Source organism: Echiichthys vipera (assembly GCF_963691815.1).
Source record: "Echiichthys vipera genome assembly, chromosome: 19".
Taxonomy (NCBI): domain Eukaryota; kingdom Metazoa; phylum Chordata; class Actinopteri; order Perciformes; family Trachinidae; genus Echiichthys; species Echiichthys vipera.
The window spans coordinates 19,270,510-19,289,933 of NC_139844.1; the positions used below are offsets into that span (position 1 = coordinate 19,270,510).

The 19,424-nt window shown below is 43.4% G+C and overlaps 1 protein-coding gene across 1 annotated transcript; it reads left to right on the forward strand.

Annotated features, from left to right (window-relative positions):
• Positions 1-11,355: 11,355 nt before the first annotated feature.
• On the forward strand, positions 11,356-12,756 carry lratd1 (LRAT domain containing 1; the record flags this gene model as incomplete). The annotated part of the gene is given in 3 exon segments (XM_083934022.1): positions 11,356-11,459; positions 11,932-12,140; positions 12,143-12,756. Coding segments are annotated over 2 exon segments (786 nt in total). The 5' UTR covers positions 11,356-11,459; positions 11,932-11,968.
• Positions 12,757-19,424: the final 6,668 nt, after the last annotated feature.

The following is a 19,424-nucleotide window of genomic DNA, read 5'->3' on the forward strand; positions in this document are numbered from 1 at the left end:
TTGCGCCTCCTGACACATCATTGAGCCACTAGGGGGCTCTAGAGAAGTGATTGCACCATGACTCTACCACAGTGAAATATAGGTAATTCCCCAACACAACTCTGCCTTTCATTAATCTTTGTATGCTTGTGTATGCAAGCATGCATGCGCGGGTGTGAACAGCACATACAGTATGTGAGTATGTGTGTATGTGCGCGTACGGTATGTGCACCCTGCAATCCATAACAAGAATGTTCTACCTTGCCCCTGATTTGAACCCCCTACATCAAGCCTTATTGTCTTCCACTTCTCCTTTCACTTTCACACACGCACACTCCCACTAATCAGGACTAGGCAGTCATTGTAAGAGGCAAAGGTCTGCAAGGCTGTTTGATAGCAGATTAGGCTGGCGTGTCAGACAAGAGACCAGACCACACAGCAGGCAGTCACATGCTGAATCTACACACACACACACACACACACACACACACACACACACACACACACACACACACACACACACACACACACACAAACGCAAACACAGTCACAGTCACAGTCACAGTCAAAAGGAGTGAAACGTTTGAATGCATGGGCACACTCTGAAAGAAACTCAACACGAAAATTTTTGAAGCCAGGCCTCCAAGGTCACACCTGTTGTTGCAAGCTGGTAACAACTCAGATAGTTGAATGTGGCAGTGGCAATTAATAGAAAACAAAGTAGAGTCTTAAGCAGCTCAGTTTTTAAGAATCAAACTGTGGCAACACACGCGATAGTTTCAGTCCAGAGTCATACAACTGCAGCACACCTTGCAAGGGGTTGGTATTTGGGGAAATACGTTATCAGTAAGCTTGGGAGCGGCTGGCATCAGTCATGACCAATCTTATCATCACCGCCTTTACTCCTCTGCAAAAGCTGTGCAGTCTGCATTTTCTGATGAGAATAGTCTTCGGCACAGCTGCCACAAAAGCTTCTCCCAAGGGGATTCGATGTCCTTGTGCAAGGAGGTGCAGAATCGGCACAAGTAAATACACACCACCTTAAATTAAATTAACTTGGCTGGAGATAACGGTTTTGGATACCCTGGTCCGGTGGTCCAAGGAGAACTGTGGCATGGCGGAGAGCACTCACAGAAGACATGGATAGTGAGAATGGGACAATTCGCAGGCCAGTCATGATGCCTATGCAGGAGGACTGACATGTCATCCCTAAGACGGTTTGTATGCTTTTTTAATAAAGTCTCCTCATATGCACATTTCTTGATAAATCCATGATAATCGCATACACCATAGGCTTCTAATCTGTAAACCATCGGCCATGAGCTGTGCACCATGGTCATGTTCTAAGGGAAGCGCAAAGTACACAAATTGACATCAAAATTGCACTGTGGTGCCTGTTAATAACAGTCCCACCCCCAAGGGGCCTGTCCCACAGCAGTGAAATTCAGGCCAAGTCAATAAAAAACAACCATGTGGTGGTGAGAACTCAGTTTCTGCATCTAATGAAGGCACTTAACATCACTAAAATCCTGGCTGCATGCCATCACAAAATGAGAACCCCTATAACCCATCTTTTGACAATAAAAGCCTAATTTGTGATTGAAATTCATGAATGTTAATTTCTCGGTTACTCTCGGAAAGGCTTGCTGACTCAAACCTTTGATTCTTTGGAGCCATTTATACATTAACACTCATTTGAATCCACGACTGAGAGGTTTTGTAGAATTTAGTTGATCATGCTAATTGTTCAGAGCTTTTTTACATGAAACAATGTCCCAAGTGACATGAAACCTTACAGAACAACCAGACAGTAAGAAACCAAACTCAGTGACGTATTGTCTGTCTGTCCACCGATCTCAGTGCTGTCTGTTGTTCTGGAATAGCAGATACATGATAGTGACATTGTGCATCTTGGCCAATAGGTTTGTGGTTTTTGCTATTTTTCAATAGATTCATAAAGCTTAAACAGAGTTTTGCTCAGACACATTCAGAGTCACAGTTTAAACCGAACAACTTTATTGACAGAGACAACAGAAATTGGAGAAAAACATAGTTAATGTGGTTGCGTTGTGAAAACAGGATGATTAATGTACTTTGGTTAGAACAGCGGAGGAGGATAATCACAGTAAAGGCCACTGATCTCCGGGCGTTAATTGTTTTAACCTTTATTTACCTGGGTGAGGTTTGCTTACACACACACTGACATGTGGGAGCTGCCAGGCGGAAGATGCAATTAAAGCCATCCACTAAGCAGTTAGCTGTTCTACTGAGGGATCTGATAGTTCAGTTCTGTGCTCACCGGCACTTTGGCACGAGATGTTCAGCGTTCACCTTCTGGGTCTATGTCAACGAAAAGGAAATTATATGACCATGGATATCGTCTTGTATGCAAATGATATTGTTTAGATTTTGATATGAGACTGTGAGTGTTATTCTGCAACACACACAGACGTTTATTGTACTGTTTACTAAATTGCTTGCCTCTCCAATGATAAGCAAACAAAAATAACAAATGCATCTGGTTAGATTTTCCTAACAGTCCTCCTAGAATAAATTTCACATCAGTTGCGTCAGCACCTTGCTAATGATAAGGCCAGTGTGTCCGAGCTTATACAAGTATAAGGTTTTATTCATACAGAATTTATTTAACCAGAAAAAGCCTCAGTGAGATGATAAATCTCCTTTACGAGAGTGTCCTAGCCAGTGTTTAGTGAGCATAACATATGTCTCTCGAAAACAACAATTCTCCCTCCGAATCAATTATACAGTATGTGGTCAAGACAGAGGCCTAGATACCCTAAAAAAAAAGCTACTGCGTTTTTTTTTTTATGGCTGTGATCATATCGCACAGCTGATACTGTGCAAAAGAGAAAAAGCAGTTAAGACAATGACCTCTGTCTGACCTCTTTCATACTGATTCCTTACTCTAGCACAAACAAAGACACACACACTGACACACATGGTCTAGCGGTGTTGCTGATGTTGGCACATTTGTGCTCTGGGACAAGAGCTGCTTCATTGGCACTGATTACCACTTTATCCTTCCCCTGCAAACACCAGCCAACATCCCCCTGCATACCAATGGACTACACCAACCAGAGAGAGATAAAGGGGAAGAGGGGAAACGAATGAAGAATGAATATAAGAATGAGAGATTGAAGGGCAAAAGGAGGAGAAAACACTGGGAAGTAAGCTGTCCTGGGTAATATGGTTTTTTAACAAAAATACAATTTGTCATAATAAAAGATACGGAGGACCTAAATGTATATGGGGGGGGGGGGGGGGGGGGTGATCAGGGAAAAAAAACAGTGGAACCAACCAGAACAGTGGAAGTAACCAGAACAATGGTGCGCACACACCCATGAGATACTCGTTCAAAGGGTACTCTGACTTGACGGGGTCTACTGTTTATCCAGCCTACTTTACAAGAAACCATGCCCACCTCTGTGTGATGAAAGCCTCAATGGCTGGGTTTCCATGGAAATTGCTCTCACACTGGTTTTGTGAAACATAATAGTTACAGTAGCTTGGAATATAGCGATATTGGGCAATTTGATGAATTTACTCTTCACTGACCACAAATGAGACAAGTATTAGCTAAGGCACCCTCTGCCTCCCTTCGAGCTGCTAAGAGACTACTTCACCGGGAGGAGTGTGGACCGTCTGTGAACGGCTGAAGCAACTCAAATCCAGCCAGTGGGGTCATAACCTGTTCCTGATCCGGCAAAGAGTCCTCTTTCTCTCCCAGACATTGTTTTGGTTGTCTCCATGGTGTCGATATAAGCAGATATTTTATTTATATCTTACCTTGTTTACTCTGGCACACACACACACGCACACACACACACACACACACACACACACACACACACACACACACACACACACACACACACACACACACACACACACACACACGCAGGAACAGTGGTGTGTTTAACAACGGCAGAAATCAACAGGTCTATGTCCTGTCACTGTAACATTTTATCATAGCATAGTAAAATATTCTACATCAGGAAAAAGTAAAGGATGTGAGGCATAAGATGAAGTGTAGTTAAATAGTACAGAATAACATAATATAGGGTACAACAATATAACATTGTATAACTTAGTGTAAGTTACAATAAAGCCATTAAAAGCATAAGTGTTAAACACAAAGTGGGAAAAGGATATAGTAAGCCTTTATTTAATCAGGTCTGTCCCATTTAGATCTCTGTCACTCTTTTAGTAGCATAAGTCTACTGTATATTACTCTATGGGCCCCAACAGTGCAGAAGCAATGCCTATCATCCGGGTATTTTTAGATTTGGCAGTAGAACTCTTTTGGCTTCATATACCACTGAGCAGCTTTCATAGGACCGAACGAGACCCAGCCTCAAACCCTGTATCCAGATGTCTTTATACATCCATGCTTTATCACAGCATTGTACAACCAGTATGCCATACTATAAACATGACGGCAAAGGTACCCTACACTTCATGTCATGTCATCACGTCATCTGTCATTTTTAATGTGCCTAAATTCAACAAAACCAACATATCCATGGCATTGTCACATTATAGAATGAATTTATTTTTCAACAGAAATTTTAAACATTTTACTTATTGTCCTGCTGATAGTGTCAGATCAAAAAATGCTATTGATTTCTCTAGATGTATTGTTGGAGGACTTGATGGTCCAGTGTCCCGTAGTCGAGACCACAGTGGCCACTGTTCAGCAAAGGTTATATAATCTTGCTTAAAATGACTGTGTATGATTGGCTAGAAGTGGCTTAGTTTTTAGGGATTGGCTATTTTGTGCATAATAAAGCAATGTTCCCTGTCAACCCTACCTTTTTAAACCTGTGAAATTGTTATGAAGTATAGTTTCTATTGAGCAGCAGGGCATTAAATACATTTAAGAGAAGAAAAAGGTAGCAAAACACATTAAACATTAAAGGTAACATTTACAGTGGTTAATAAATCATGTTCGGCGAGTAGAATCTCACCTGATTTATGCAACTGCACATTTCATTGAGCTACAACCTTCTGTCAACTCAGCATATTGGACACTGATTTTGTTAACTACGTGGGATCACACTGAGCTATAATTCTGTTCTGTCAGTTCAGTACGGAAAGATAGAATTCAGAATGTCGGCCTTTTCCTGCATGCACACACACGCACATAGGCTTGTGAAAGGTACAAGTCTTTCGGAGCAGGGCTACTGTAGCAGCAATAAGTTGGAGATGGAGAGGAGTTGAATCTGCACAAGTTAACATTCAGGGCCACATCGATGGGCTTCAGATGTGTCAGATGAGGGCCTCCTGAATGAGTCACAGGCCGCGGTCTGAGGAGAGCTGATAAGACCCTGACGGAAGACCTGCCTTTCAGTGACAGATGGAGTTGGAACAAAATGCACACACACACACGCACATGCACACGCACACAATATATAACCTATCCATACATGCATTCAGTACATACTCACACACACACACACACACACACACACACACACACACACACAAACACAAACACAAACACACACACACAATATAAAACCTATCCATACATGCATTCAGTACATACTCACACACACACACACACACACACAAGGTGGAAAAGAGGATTCAGAAAAACATGTCTGTGACAGCTGTCAAACAGCTAAAATATTGCAAAACCTTGATTGAGTAGAGAGAATAATTTGCTCAGCTTTAAATAATATCCAGATAAAACACTGTGAAATCAAATATTATCTGAACAGACTAAACTTTAAATCTAACTTCAAAATTCAAATGTATTACAACAATCCCAAACCGTTTCATCTACTTTATAGATGGACACTGTTGAGCCCGGGCAAACGGTGCAACAGATGAAGTTGTTACGTATCACAATGAGAAGACCAGCTGTACTTGGAGAATCATGGAGGGAGTCTTTTGGAACTGATGTTACACAGAAAGACCTTTGCCAATTCAATCCTTCATATTGGCTAAAGGAGTGTTTTGTGAGCACACTATGCCAATTGCTTCCCCTGTTGAATTGCACGATGCCTAGGGACGGTGAGATGCCATATGTGACTGCCTGGATACGAACCAGGGTCTTTAAGCCAGTAAAAGACTCTACTGTTTAGACATTATTGGACATCTCTATTAAAGCTATACTGTTCCACAAGAGCAAATATAGGCAAGCATGCATGGTTTCTTTATGCACTTTCCAAACTAAACTTTTGCTGTTAACACTTTTAGCAACAGCCACCATCTCTATGTCTTTCTCCTCTTGTCTGGAAAAAACAGATGATGACAACAGCAATAGAGGAGAAGTCACAGCGGGTACAACACATGCACAGTAAAATCTTGTCTGCACTTGCCCAAAGGCTCAATAGCTGACATACGATCATGGAATATGGGGGTGATCGATTCAAATTACTGAGGCGTCCATAGTCAGCCTGCCAATATATTTAAGAAGAAAAAAAAAAAGATATGTATATTGGCTGCCATCCATTTCAGCGTATCAAAAAAGTTATGTCATGCCGAGCGCACTGCACATGTGTCATACAGCGTAGCTTCCATGGTGTCAGAGTCCATGGCCCAGCCTTCATTTAATAAGCCTTGGCAACACTGGGAGTCAAGCAATAAGCCTGTTCCAAACGGGCACGCCCCAAACGGGCAAAGAGCATAGACCACCATTAGGAAAGAGACGTCTGTAAAACTTTTGACAGGAAACTTTTATTTTTTATTTGTTAAACATTCCCAGGACCAAGCGATTTTCATCTACATGACATCATGCCAATGGGCCAAGCGTTCTCATGGCTGATACGAAGGCGTCAACTCCATGTGTTGGCAATAACTCTGCCTCTATTTCCAGCATCCTGGCTCCCACAGGGTGGATGTTCCAGTCCTGAACAGGTATTTTTTCTAACATAACCTGTTGGAAAAAGGACAACACTTTCCCAACTCTTTAAAGTTAAAATCCAGAAGATTTTCATCTAGTTAATTGTCTCTTAAGTTACTATCTATCAAAGAGTGAGTTAAGACAATGGGGATTGATCATATGACCCACTAATGAAAGCACTTCAACTTGCCTTTTTGCTGAGTATTCCAATATGTGTGTGTCTGTGGCGACATTCCCTCTCTACATGTAAATAGCCACCATGTTAATGACGCTGTTGACAGGGGTTGGTCTTCCAGGTGGGATAGTCCCTGTTGGTTATGCTGCATTCATTTGTAATCGGAAATCAGGAACTTCCAACTTCTCAGTCAGGCCTGTAGGAAGGGCAGGAGTGTAATAGGAACGTGTGTGTATGGATTGAAGAGGGTAACATAGTGTGACAAGATGGAGGGCTCTGAAAGAACAGGCTCATCTGCAATTACATCTTAACGCCAAAGAGGCTGCTACAAACAAGGTATCTCAAATCTAATGGATTATGGCTTTAAATGCTGAGTTTAGCTCTTATTAAAGCCCCATGCACTCGATAAGTCCATTGTTCTTCAGTCATGGGCACAGGATTAAGTCCCAGTGGCAATAAAGGATCCAACCTGCTAAGGAGTCATTGACCAAGGCACTTAACCAGGTGTGAATGTGTGTATGAGGCAAGGTGATCCTGGAAAAGTAAGGGGGGGGGGGGCATTTTTGTTAGCGGAATTAAAGCTGTGTGGGTGAACAAACTTTTTTTGAAATATAATTTTGATTCATTTGAATTGTGTCAGTGCAGATTTTCATACTATAATTGCTTATTATATGGCTTAACCAAGCAAACAGACTGAGTTTCATTGCTCCCCTTTCCTCCCTACCATAAAGACCACGCTCAGTTGAAGAAATAACACCCCAAAGCAAACTCTTCACTGTGATTATATGATGATGCTGTTGATGGCTACCATCTGCAGCACCTAAGCACCTACAATAACAGTCCCAAACAAAAGACATGCTGGAGGGTAATAATTGCTTTTACGCAAGTGGCATTGGATGTTTTTACTATGCCCCAAAACAACAATTAAATCTTTTTTTTTTTTGCTTGCGTTAATTAAGATATTAATTCATATCCCCTCTTTCATTCGAATATGTTTTTTTCCCCTCATTCTGTCACTGCTAGGATATGCTGGCAAGTTTTCCTTCTGGTATATATCTATGGGAGAAGAATGCATTTGTTTCAACTATTTGCACATGCAGTGCTAGTGTGAATAATCGTCATCCACCATTTAGTGTCATTAAATACCATGACGCACAGACATAGGAGGTAATTCTCGAATGTTTGTTGACACGGCCGCAGCCTTCACTTAGTGCATCACGAAACTGCTTCTTACACCAGCTAACAGCTCTCTCCTTAAACTGTGGTACACAATCACACTAATTGAATCTAAGGTGCAATCTATTCATTCTCACAACAATAACATCCAGTGCCCTCCTGGGAGAAGATTTTGAGGTGTATATCCTCTCCAGGCTTTTCACTCAGTCACAAAATTGTCAGAGCGAGGACACGGAGAGAACTGCGTGTAAAGATAACAAATGCATCGCAGGAGATTTGATTGGGGCACCGACTCACAGCTCCATCGCCACGTGAACCACACCTTTAGGACTCCTGACGGTGCTCTGTAGCTGACCCTGCCCTCTGACCTCTGTGAAAAGGCTCCAGCAAAAAGATTATTTCCCCCTGCAGGGATCAATAGAGTATCACAAAAGAGCTTACATTGTATTTTTTGCTACCTTTTTTTTTGACAAAAGGACCCTTTATTCTGTGATTTAGAGAACAGCATGTGGAAATACCACCAGTGCACAAAAAGTGATATACAGGTGGTAGGTCTTTAAAGACATGACATGACATGTTGTTTTTTTCTGTGTGCTGACATCAGCTCAAACACAAAACCATCCTGTGCCTCAGTGGTTTATGACTTCATGTAATGCTGTTTCTTCTAAACACACACACACACACACACACACACACACACACACACACACACACACACACACACACACACACACACACACACTTTATAATGTGTGTAGATTACCAAAGCTTTCTCAGTCCATAAACGTATCGTCAGCAACTGAGTGTTGCTGCATGCGGCGGTACATCACACATCACACCGTTGTATAAAATATCAACTTGTACGGGAAACAGAGAGAAAAAGAGTGCTTACATACATGGGTTGCATTTATGCGTGTTTGCATGCAAGTCAGTAAGTGACACAGGCGGGCACATTGATGTTTGAATACATAAATGTTCAGACAGCTGAATGTGTGTGTGTGTGTGTCAGTCTGTTTAATCTGCATGGTATGGTGCTGCAGCGTATATGATTTAGTTAGTAATTAGGGAATAGAGACGTATCCAATTATTGGGGTTGTGAAATATCACCCTGTCTCAGTAGTTATTCCAGTACTGTCTGCACTCTGCCTTATTATTACACCAGCTGCATATATGATTACTGTGTGTGTGTGTGTGTGTGTGTGTGTGTGTGTGTGTGTGTGTGTGTGTGTGTGTGTGTGTGTGTGTGTGTGTGTGTGTGTGTGTGTGTGTGTGTGTGTGTGTGTGTGTGTGTGTGTGTGTGTGTGTGTGTGTGTGTGTGTAATAAAGCAAGAGAGAGCAAATACAGTACCATATGTGTGGGTCTAGGAAAGGCGGCGTGTACAGAGGAAATTCATTTCTGCTCATTGTAGATTATAGGTGGCAGGACCACATGCCCGCAGGAGCTGCAGCCAAAGCCATTGCTGACAGTCTCATGACACCTTGTGTGTGTGTGTGTGTGTGTGTGGGCCAGGGTACTACTGGTACTACTTTTCTCTTTCGGTCTGACTTTAAGTACATGGACACACACACACACAAATACATCATAAACACATTGTACCATTCCATACATAAACTGAATGACGATCAAGCAGATACTCCCTCTCTCACACGAAAGTGAATACATAGAGGCAAAAAACACGGCTGGACGGATGACTGTTTGTGTTTGTCCTGTATGTGTGTGTGTGTGTGTGTGTGTGTGTGTGTGTGTGTGTGTGTGTGTGTGTGTGTGTGTGTGTGTGTGTGTGTGTGTTTGTGTGCGTGCGTGCGTGTGTGTGTGTGTGTGTGTGTGTGTGTGTGTGCGTGCGTGCGTGTGTGTGTGTGTGTGTGTGTGTGTGTGTGTGTGTGTGTGTGTGTGTGTGTGTGTGTGTGTGTGTGCGCGTGTGTGCGTATGTGTGTGTGTGAGAGAGAGAGAGAGTGCGTGTAAATCTGCACAATCATATCTCACCTACTGAAAACACCACCATCCGCTCTGCCTGTCACCGGTGGAAACAAAGAACAGGGACCGTTCTATGTCAGCAACTGGAGAGCTGCTATCTCCAACCATCTGGGAGAGGGAGAAGAGAGATACTCTGAGGATGCTGCCAGAAGAAAAAAAAAACAACATTTTAAAATATAAGAATTCTGATGTGGAGGTAGACAGAGCATTCACTCCGTAGAGAGAGGTCTGACATAAACCACAAGATGGCTATCTGCCCTGGGCAGCGATGAAGAAGACGAATGTGTTGGCAGAAGTGTACTCAAGCACAGTGAACAAATATACAATATATACAATATTATACATGCAAAAGTGAAGCTGACATGTGCTATGCATTTTAATTCCGGTCATATGTTGTTCCAATACACAACATCCATACCAAAGTAAAATAGAGTGTAATAATCTCCCTGTGGACTCCTTTGTTTTGCTCGTACTTTGCACAGAAACACACACCTGCCTCCAGCCCCTCCCTTTATAGTCTCTACTACACACGCGCACACATACACTGCCAGATATGAGAGAACAAGTCATGCAGTAGAGTGAAACTGGTGAAGCATGTGGAAATAATTTACAAGTTACACATGGGAACTGGAGGACAGAGCCTACTCTGGTATTCAGGAAGGTGGGAACACATTTATCATTTACAACAACAGTGCGCATGCGATAAGGGGCTGCCCTTTTGGAGAATTTGGAGATAGTAGAAATGTTTATGGCACATCAGAATGCAATAAAAAAAAACCTCGAGCTTCTCTCATATGTCTGTGTTGAGATATGCAGGCGGTTATCACTGCTGACTCTTGCCTTGAAAACTTGCTCGCGCGAACTCCGCTGATCATGTAGAGAATTCCACAGCTCCTCTGACAACAAAAACCATGCCACGGTAACAGCCGCCTATCGCCGCCAGCCGCCCTGCGCGCAACCGGATTGGATCCTCCGGTTGACTGGCATGCTCCTCCGCGGTTCCCATTGGCTCGGCGGTAATAAACCCGTGACTGCGCCCCAGTAAAACCCACAGAAGGCGGAGCGCTGCCGACCGAGGCGGAGCTCTCCTAGGTACTTAAACGAAGCTGGTGCTGAAAGAAGTGAAGTACTAGCACGCACGACAGGCGGAGCGCCCGGTGCGCGGTGCGAAGAGTGAGAGACAAGTGTGAGAAGAAAGAAGAAAGAAGAAGAGCAGGGGATCGTGCAGCCCTCTGTACTAATGGACCATAAGGATTTTTAACCATTTGCCTGGGAGCGCACAGGTATCTTATTTTTCTCTAGTTTTCTTTATTTTGCGCCCGTGCGTAAAGACGCAGGGCTCGGTGCTTTCTCTTCCCTCACTCTTTAGCAGCTGCAAGCCTCAGACACATTTTCTCTCAGTTTTTTTCCTCTCCACGTTTCTTGTGCACGGGAATCGCAGGCACTTTTACATTCCACTGGAATTAATGATTGACTAATGGGTGTGAAGGGAGCAAGGGGCAGGGGGATCATTGATTGTGTTAGTGTACTCTTTCGGCTCAATAACACGAGGGAGCTCTTGCCCCTCTATACAGGTGACTGCTGAGAAGTGTTGAGTGCTTTCTTAGCCCACTCTCTCATCTATTGAGCAAAGGGATTTAAATGGAGCCAAGGGTTTGTGCGTAATTTTCTCTTCTCCTGTGAAAGCTATTATGCGCTATTGACAGCCCTCTCCCTATCACTCTCTCCATCTATCTTACCCTCTCTCCCTCTCAGACACCGCAGTCCATGCCTCTGCCTTGCCAGGTCATTGATGGGAAATCAACTGGATCGGATCACCCACCTCAACTACAGCGAGCTGCCCACGGGAGATCCGTCCGGGCTGGAGAAGGACGAGCTTCGGGTCGGCGTCGCCTACTTCTTCTCTGACGAAGAGGAGGAGGTGGACGACCGCACTCCGTCCGACTGCGGCTTCACCAAAGACCACAGCCCGCCGAGGAGGGACCATTCTCGGTCAGCGAAGTGGAGTACTCAGCCTTCTGCTCACAGGAATGCATCTTCTCAAAACTGCGGGAGAACGAGGACTTGAATGTGTACTCGGCCAAAACTTTGCTGACTATGTGCAAACCGGGGGACCTGCTGGAGCTGGTGGCCACCGCGCAAGCACCCCACTGGGCCATCTACGAGCAGGACGACCAGGTCATTCATCTGCACAAGGGCGAGATCCGCAAGGACAGCCTGCTTGAGATCAGCAACGGCCGCCACGGGAGGATAGTGAACAATCGGTACAGGTACCGACCGCTTCCTCCTGATCTAGTGATGCAGAACGCGGCGGGACACCTGGGCTTGAGCAGCGAGGAGATATGCTGGACCAACTCGGAAAGTTTCGCAGCTTGGTGTCGCTTTGGGAAACGGGAGTTCAAAGCGGGGGGAGAGGCGCACTCGGCGGAGCAGCAGTATTTTCTCAAAGTGCATCTGTCCGGCAGCGGGGTGCACACTCTGGTCTTTCGCAGTCTGGAGGACATGATCCGGGAGAGGAGGCGCGTGGACGCCAGTGGAATTCTCAAAGAGCTGTCTTTGGTTAACGGGGGCAAGGAGTGATCAGGGATTCCGTTTGATTGCCTCTCCTCTCCTCTCTCTCCCACCCCCCACTCCCTTCCCGCTGGGCACGGACGCACAGTTTTTGCGCACATGCAAACGTACTCGCACACAAGCACACGGACGCAAACAGCACACATGCAAGGTACCTGTTGGTTATTTTGGACTGTGATGGACCACCTCCCCGGGAGGCTGCGTCCGGACCACATGTGGCGGCTCTATGGAATTCCCATCAAATTGCAGAGTGTTGAAAACTGAGAGAGAGAGCGGCCATATAAACAGACAACGCCCCTTCAGATTACAATTCGAGTGGGACACATGATTTCTGCTCCAAAAAAAATTCCATTGCCCCGAACAGTGAAAGTCCCCTTTAAAGACCGCACATAACGCACACGGCTCAGTTTGGTTTTCTGTTTAATTTCTCTGGATAATGGAAGTGGCCCCCTTCTCGACGTATAGGGCGCCTGCTGCGGCAGACCAGACGGTGAGAGATGGGGGTTGGGGGGGGGGGGGTAAATGATGAAAGATAGGATCTGGGATGGCTCTCGAAAAGTCTCCCTTCTATTTTTTTACTGTTAGCTTTAAGACCGGGACTGACCATAACACAGATCCACTAATCCATAGACCTCTGACAGTCCCTGATGACTACGCCGTTGCCAAAACAAAGCATTTTTGGCTTGTTCAAGCTCTCTCCCTTTTGCCATAACAAGACGAATTGTCATTTTCACAATGTTGTCATCCTGCTCCACGGCACTGGATGTGTGTGTAAATTGTGTTTATATAATGATTTCAATTTGAGTCCCTTATTTTTGTATTTAAGTTTAGTGGATTTAACCCCTGGTCTCTTTTTTGGTTCAAATAAATGGAGGTTGAAATATGAAAAATAAGCAGGTGTTGTTTGGTCACACATAATTACACACAAACACACATGATCTCTCATCACATCACATCACATCTCTCTCTCTCTCTCTCTCTCTCTCTCTCTCTCTCTCTCTCTCTCTCTCTCTCTCTCTCTCTCTCTCTCTCTCTCTCTCTCTCTCTCTCTCTCTCTCTCTCACACACACATACACACACACACACACACACACACACACACACACACACACAACCACCCACTCTTACACACATGCACACAAAGAGAACTATTAATTATTTATGCTCTAGTGCCTCCTGACCTGCCTCAAGCCAATTGGGCTTCATATATCTCCATAGTATCTGGAGGCAGTAAAATAGTCATCTGCATCAAACATAAAGGCTTTATGAAAAATCCATATTTGATCTGAGAGCTACAGTATAGGCAAGCTGTATAGAGTCAATGACAACATACAGCATTTGCCCACAGGCTATTTTTCCATGTGAGGGTTTATTCTGCTGGTACTTAGCACATTCACAGGCATGTCGATCTCCAGATTATGTTTTCTCTTCTTCGTTTTAATCCAATACTGCACTACACATGTTGGGGTCTTTACATTATATTTCACCAACTGCATTGTGGACAAGATGTCCTCTGTATAATGCTTATCATGAGGAAACACATTGTGATTGTTATGGCACCTGTGTTGTATAAGTCTGCAGTGGCCTTATCTCTGGATTGATGTTCTGACTCAGAGTCAGACAGTGGCGTCCCTTTCTATGTGATCTGCTGTGAAGATGGTTTTAATCACCTTGGTCTAACGTCTCTCGTCTCTAACGTTTGCTTAATTGAGTCTGAAAAGACCAGAGTGGATTCATGGAAAAGCTTCTGCTGTAATGTACTGTACTTGTTCTGCCAGGCACCTGTGATTCGTCATGAGTTTGCATACATGAGCCAAAGCGATTTTAAAATATATATATATATATATTACAGCTACAGCGATTGTCTCGTTGAATTCTCTCCTTAAGGTAGGCTATCCTGATTCTGGCTTCAGTGTGGTCATAAATAACCGAGCTGCAGCTGGAATGGCAGACAAAGAGTTTATATTTGAGAGAGAGAGAGAGAGAGAGAGAGAGAGAGAGAGAGAGAGAGAGAGAGAGAGAGAGAGAGAGAGAGAGAGAGAGAGAGAGAGAGAGAGAGAGAGAGAGAGAGAGGGAGAGCAAGCAGGAAAAACAACATGCATGGTGCGTGTTTATCTCTGGTGGGACTGATTTTGTTTGGTGTAGGTGATGTTTGTTGCACTGAAAACTCAATCAGATAAAAGGTCTCCATTCTGCTGTGTGTGTGTGCGTGTGTGTGTGTGTGTGTGTGTGTGTGTTAGTGTGTGTGTGTGTGTGTGTGTGTGTGTGTGTGTGTGTGTGTGAGTGTGTGTGTGTGTGTGTGTGTGTGTGTGTGTGTGTGTGTGTGTGTGTGTGTGTGTGTGTGTGTGTGTGTGTGTGTGTGTGTGTGTGTGTGTGTGTGTGTGTAAATACAGACAAATAAGCCAGTGAATCTTGTAAATGTGCCTTGAGAAGATTTTCTCCTGCTATTGACCCAAATACTGTATTCTATCGGCTTTGCTGTGAAAACATTGACACATTTTCGTTTCTTGTTAGCGCCTAATTCCCCTAATTCACTTTAGCCTCTATTGGCTGGTATTTCACCAGTCTACCTCACCTTTGTTTTTTTTCTCAAAGCCAAGAATCAACATTTCCATTCCTTTTACTGTACTGCCTGAGCACCAAAACCACATTGACAGCAAACTCTGTTTTCCTACCTGCTTTTATTGTGAAAATTGGCAAAAACTGAAAATCATGTTTGTAGAGGTATAACAACAGATGTTTCAGATGAGATATAGGTGTCTTTAGTCAGACTTTAATATAATTTAATAATTGAAAAATGTCATTCATATCTATTCTGGACGGGTTTACATAAATATCCATTTCATCTCCTGGCTTTCTACTGTTTTACCTGCTGATGAATGACTGTTCAGTACATTTCAAACGGACTCTATGTTCAAATGAGGTTTCCCCAGGTGGGTGATTTTGTGTGTGCGTGTGTGTGCGTGTGTGTGCGTGTGTGTGCGTGTGTCTGCGTGTGTCTGCGTGCGTGCATGTGTGTGTGTGTGTGTGTGTGTGTGTGTGTGTGTGTGTGTGTGTGTGTGTGTGTGTGTGTGTGTGTGTGTGTGTGTGTGTGTGTGTGTGTTTCTATAGATATATAGATTTATAGCTATATAGCCATGTGCTGTGTGCATGTATATTTATGAAGGTCTGCATCTTTGTATCCATCAGCGACAGTGTGAAAGTAAACGCTGTTACTAGGGCAACTCAAGCTTTACTGTATATCCACTGAGGTCTTGTGACTGCATGCGTGTGTGTGTGAAACTGTACAAACCCTCCACAGCTTAAAGCTAGTTGTTAGCCTTAATAGCTACTCATGTAAGGCAAACATATGACAACCAAATCTCTCTCTCTCTCAGTCGTTCTCCTTTCCTCCCTCACACACTGACTCACTAGGGACCAGCTATTGTTCCTTTGTGTAGTGGTATGGATGTGTTTCAAGCGCACTGGGGTTGGTCTCCAGTGTATGTGTGTGTGTGTGTGTGTGCGTGCATCTGGACAGAGTAGATCCCAGCTACCCTTCTGCCAGCTAAATCAGTGGCCTCAGAGGAGATGTTCTGGGGAGGAGGGAACAAGACAGAATATCCTGTCTGTGTGACGCCTTTAAGAGGATCCCCCTCTAATCTAGACACTGGCCTGGACTCCCAGTAGACTTGAAAGTCTTGTCGTCTGCCATTCTTTAGAATGGATGCTTTATTCATCAACAACAACAACTGCACAGCTGGTGATGTAAATGAGGCAGTGGAAAATGGGTTACATAGTGTTAAAACATTGCTCTTAACATCTGTTGTAAAATGCACACATGCATCACATGTGGTATTTCTATGTTTGAAGCGGTATCTACACACTGACATTTAAAACTGATTACATGCTGCAACACATTTGTAATTTGAATTACACGGCCAACTGACTTGTCATTGCCCTCAAAGCATTATATCCGTGCAAGTGATTGGACCTGCATTGGTATAAATATGAAGACTCACTCGGACAGGTGCTTGGATGGTGATTCTTTAAGCTAGGGTCTGGCATCTAAAATCTGAATACAGCATCCTAGGTTATCAACAGTATTTTAGAAAAAAGTTCTAAGTTCTTGCACACCATTAAGTTTTAAAGAATAAGCGTGGTGATATTCTATATTTCTTAAAATTAACGAACCCAATTTAAACACCCGAAACACAATAAATTCATCCTACTAACAAGTATGCCTGTTTAGCCAAAGCAGGATACCCATACATCTCCATTTGTTGAACAAAAACTATTATAAATCACATAATTGAGCTGCATAATTGCAATGGCTGATATGTTTCTTTATCAGGATGAATATGGGCACCACATTTTACATTACATGCAATACCACACTGTCCTGCTACTGTAAATACCCACTAGAGCACCAAACCTGCAGCTGAAATTAGCCCCCCAAACTCACTATTGACTTATGTTTGAGTAATGTTTGCCAAAAACTACAGGGGCCAGCTGTTTTTGGGAAACTGTCTCACCCTTTTTTTTAATGAAGGTTTCTATTTGTGAGCTGTTTTTAAAGCTGTGCAACTTTAGTAAGAACTAATGGCTTTAGAGCTGAGGGGCCACAGAAAGACAAGACTTGTTGGAAGGTATTGAGAGACAGACTTTTGCTCTTTTCATGGGATATGGGAACAGTAATAGAAATAAATAAAATCCTCAGCCGGGTGTTGTGGTACCAAAAACTAGAAATGTCGTTTATCTGCCAGTCGCTTGTATTTACTTTATGTATTTACAACATTTCAGACAGTCGACCTTCAGGGGAATGTAAGATTCTCAGCCTACTGTATCTCATGAAGGTCTTCCATGCCAAGCAGTTGGAGCTAATAACGAGAATACAAGTGACAGAAAATAAGTGCGATAGCATCATGTCTAAGTATGTCTCAGTATCAGATTTTAAGTCTGTGTGTGTTTGTGAGTGTGTTGGTCAATGTGCTTTGAGGGATTCGACAAGAGAAGACGAGAAGGGAAAAGGGGTAATCTCTGCTGTGCGGGGCTGTTAGGTCTGACGTAATTCCTGATCCAAGCGCTCTGTCGAACAAAACAGACAACGGTCGTACCTGCGAACAATTACGATTCACTTGTTTCTTCAGTGAGACGCTGTTTCATCGATAGGGAAGCAGTAAAATGTCAATCGTGTTGTTTTGTTTTTTAACCCAGGACTCCTGCATTGTAGAAATACGAGGCTTGGACTGGCTTGGGCCCAGAAATTGTATTTTGAAAGGGCGTTACAGTTGGATAGGGACATGTGGTAGTAGTTAAACGTTTGCTTGCAGAGGCACTGCTCAGCCAGCAGGCAACTGCTTGGGGCCCCAAGCAGCTGACAAACTTCAAACTACAGCAGTGACATTGCAAAATGATAGTAGGAGACAGGACCTCCCTAAGGGGGCCCCACCTGACTCCACCCACTCCAAACCTGTTATAGTGATGAATGCTGGATTGAGGGCCCCCCTGTGGATTATTGCCCAGGGCCCAAACAGACTCACTAATGGAAACAAGCTATATGCAAACATTAATTGTGCCCCACCCAGTTTACGGTATAATAGATAGACTAACTGACATGCAAATAAGCAGCTCTGTTAAAGCACCTGGCCACTGTGGATTAACTGCTGTACTCTATCCAAACCTGTTTGCTCAATTCAAATGTAGTACTGTATCACAACTTGGAAGCATATAAAAACTAGGACAACATGTTTTGGTAAGAAAGCAACATTTGGACAGTTTCTTTGTGTTTTGCGCTACAGCTATGATATGGGTTTTTGTACCTATAGCAAGGTGATATTGTCCTCCCCAAAAATATACCTCACAGGTTGTTTGTAAGCAGCTAATTGAGACCCATATTTCCGTTTATTGTGACAGGGTCATAGTAATTAAGGCTGGGGCAAAGAAGGACATCCAGTGACATAGTATAAAGAGCGACAAAATCCGCACAAGGCGAAGGTTGGGATAGAATAGAATAGAATAGAAATACTTTATATATCCCGAGCTGGGAAATTGCAGAATGCAGGATCAATGGATTGGGTCAAGCAAACACAGGACACAAGGGACCACTGTTTGTGTCCTGTGTGAAACCAAAAGTCAACATTGACTCATTTTAATTAACATTAAGTTAATTTGTAAGTTAGGTATGTACAGAAATAAAGTCACGCAACGTAACAAACAAACTTTTTTTAAATTCAAAACAGTCTTTTCCTAAACCTAACCAGACTGTAACGGCTTCACAATGTTTACCAAGTTTCAAGTGGTGACCGTTGATCTGCCACTGGTAGCAAATTTAGAAAATACCCCTGTGGGTCATATTAGATGGTAGGAACAAATGACCTATTGGAGGACTTGTTGGGTGTGTTATGTGTTTTGTATGAATCTTAAGGTCAGTGGAAAAGAAAAAACACTTGTAAGTAATAAAACCAAACAGTACTATTTCTCTACCGCCTCTAAATTGTCTATTCTGAGGGCAGAAGCTGCAATAATTGACTGTGCTTCACTGAGTTTAGGGACCGAATGGCCTCTGGATATGTGCTCTGCCACAGCTGCAGCGCTCAAGCCTCTCCACCTCTGTCAAGAGATAACTGCTAAATGTCAGCAGCATATTGTCAACAAACTCAAAAATGTTGTAGAAGTACCTTTCATTAATATGGCTG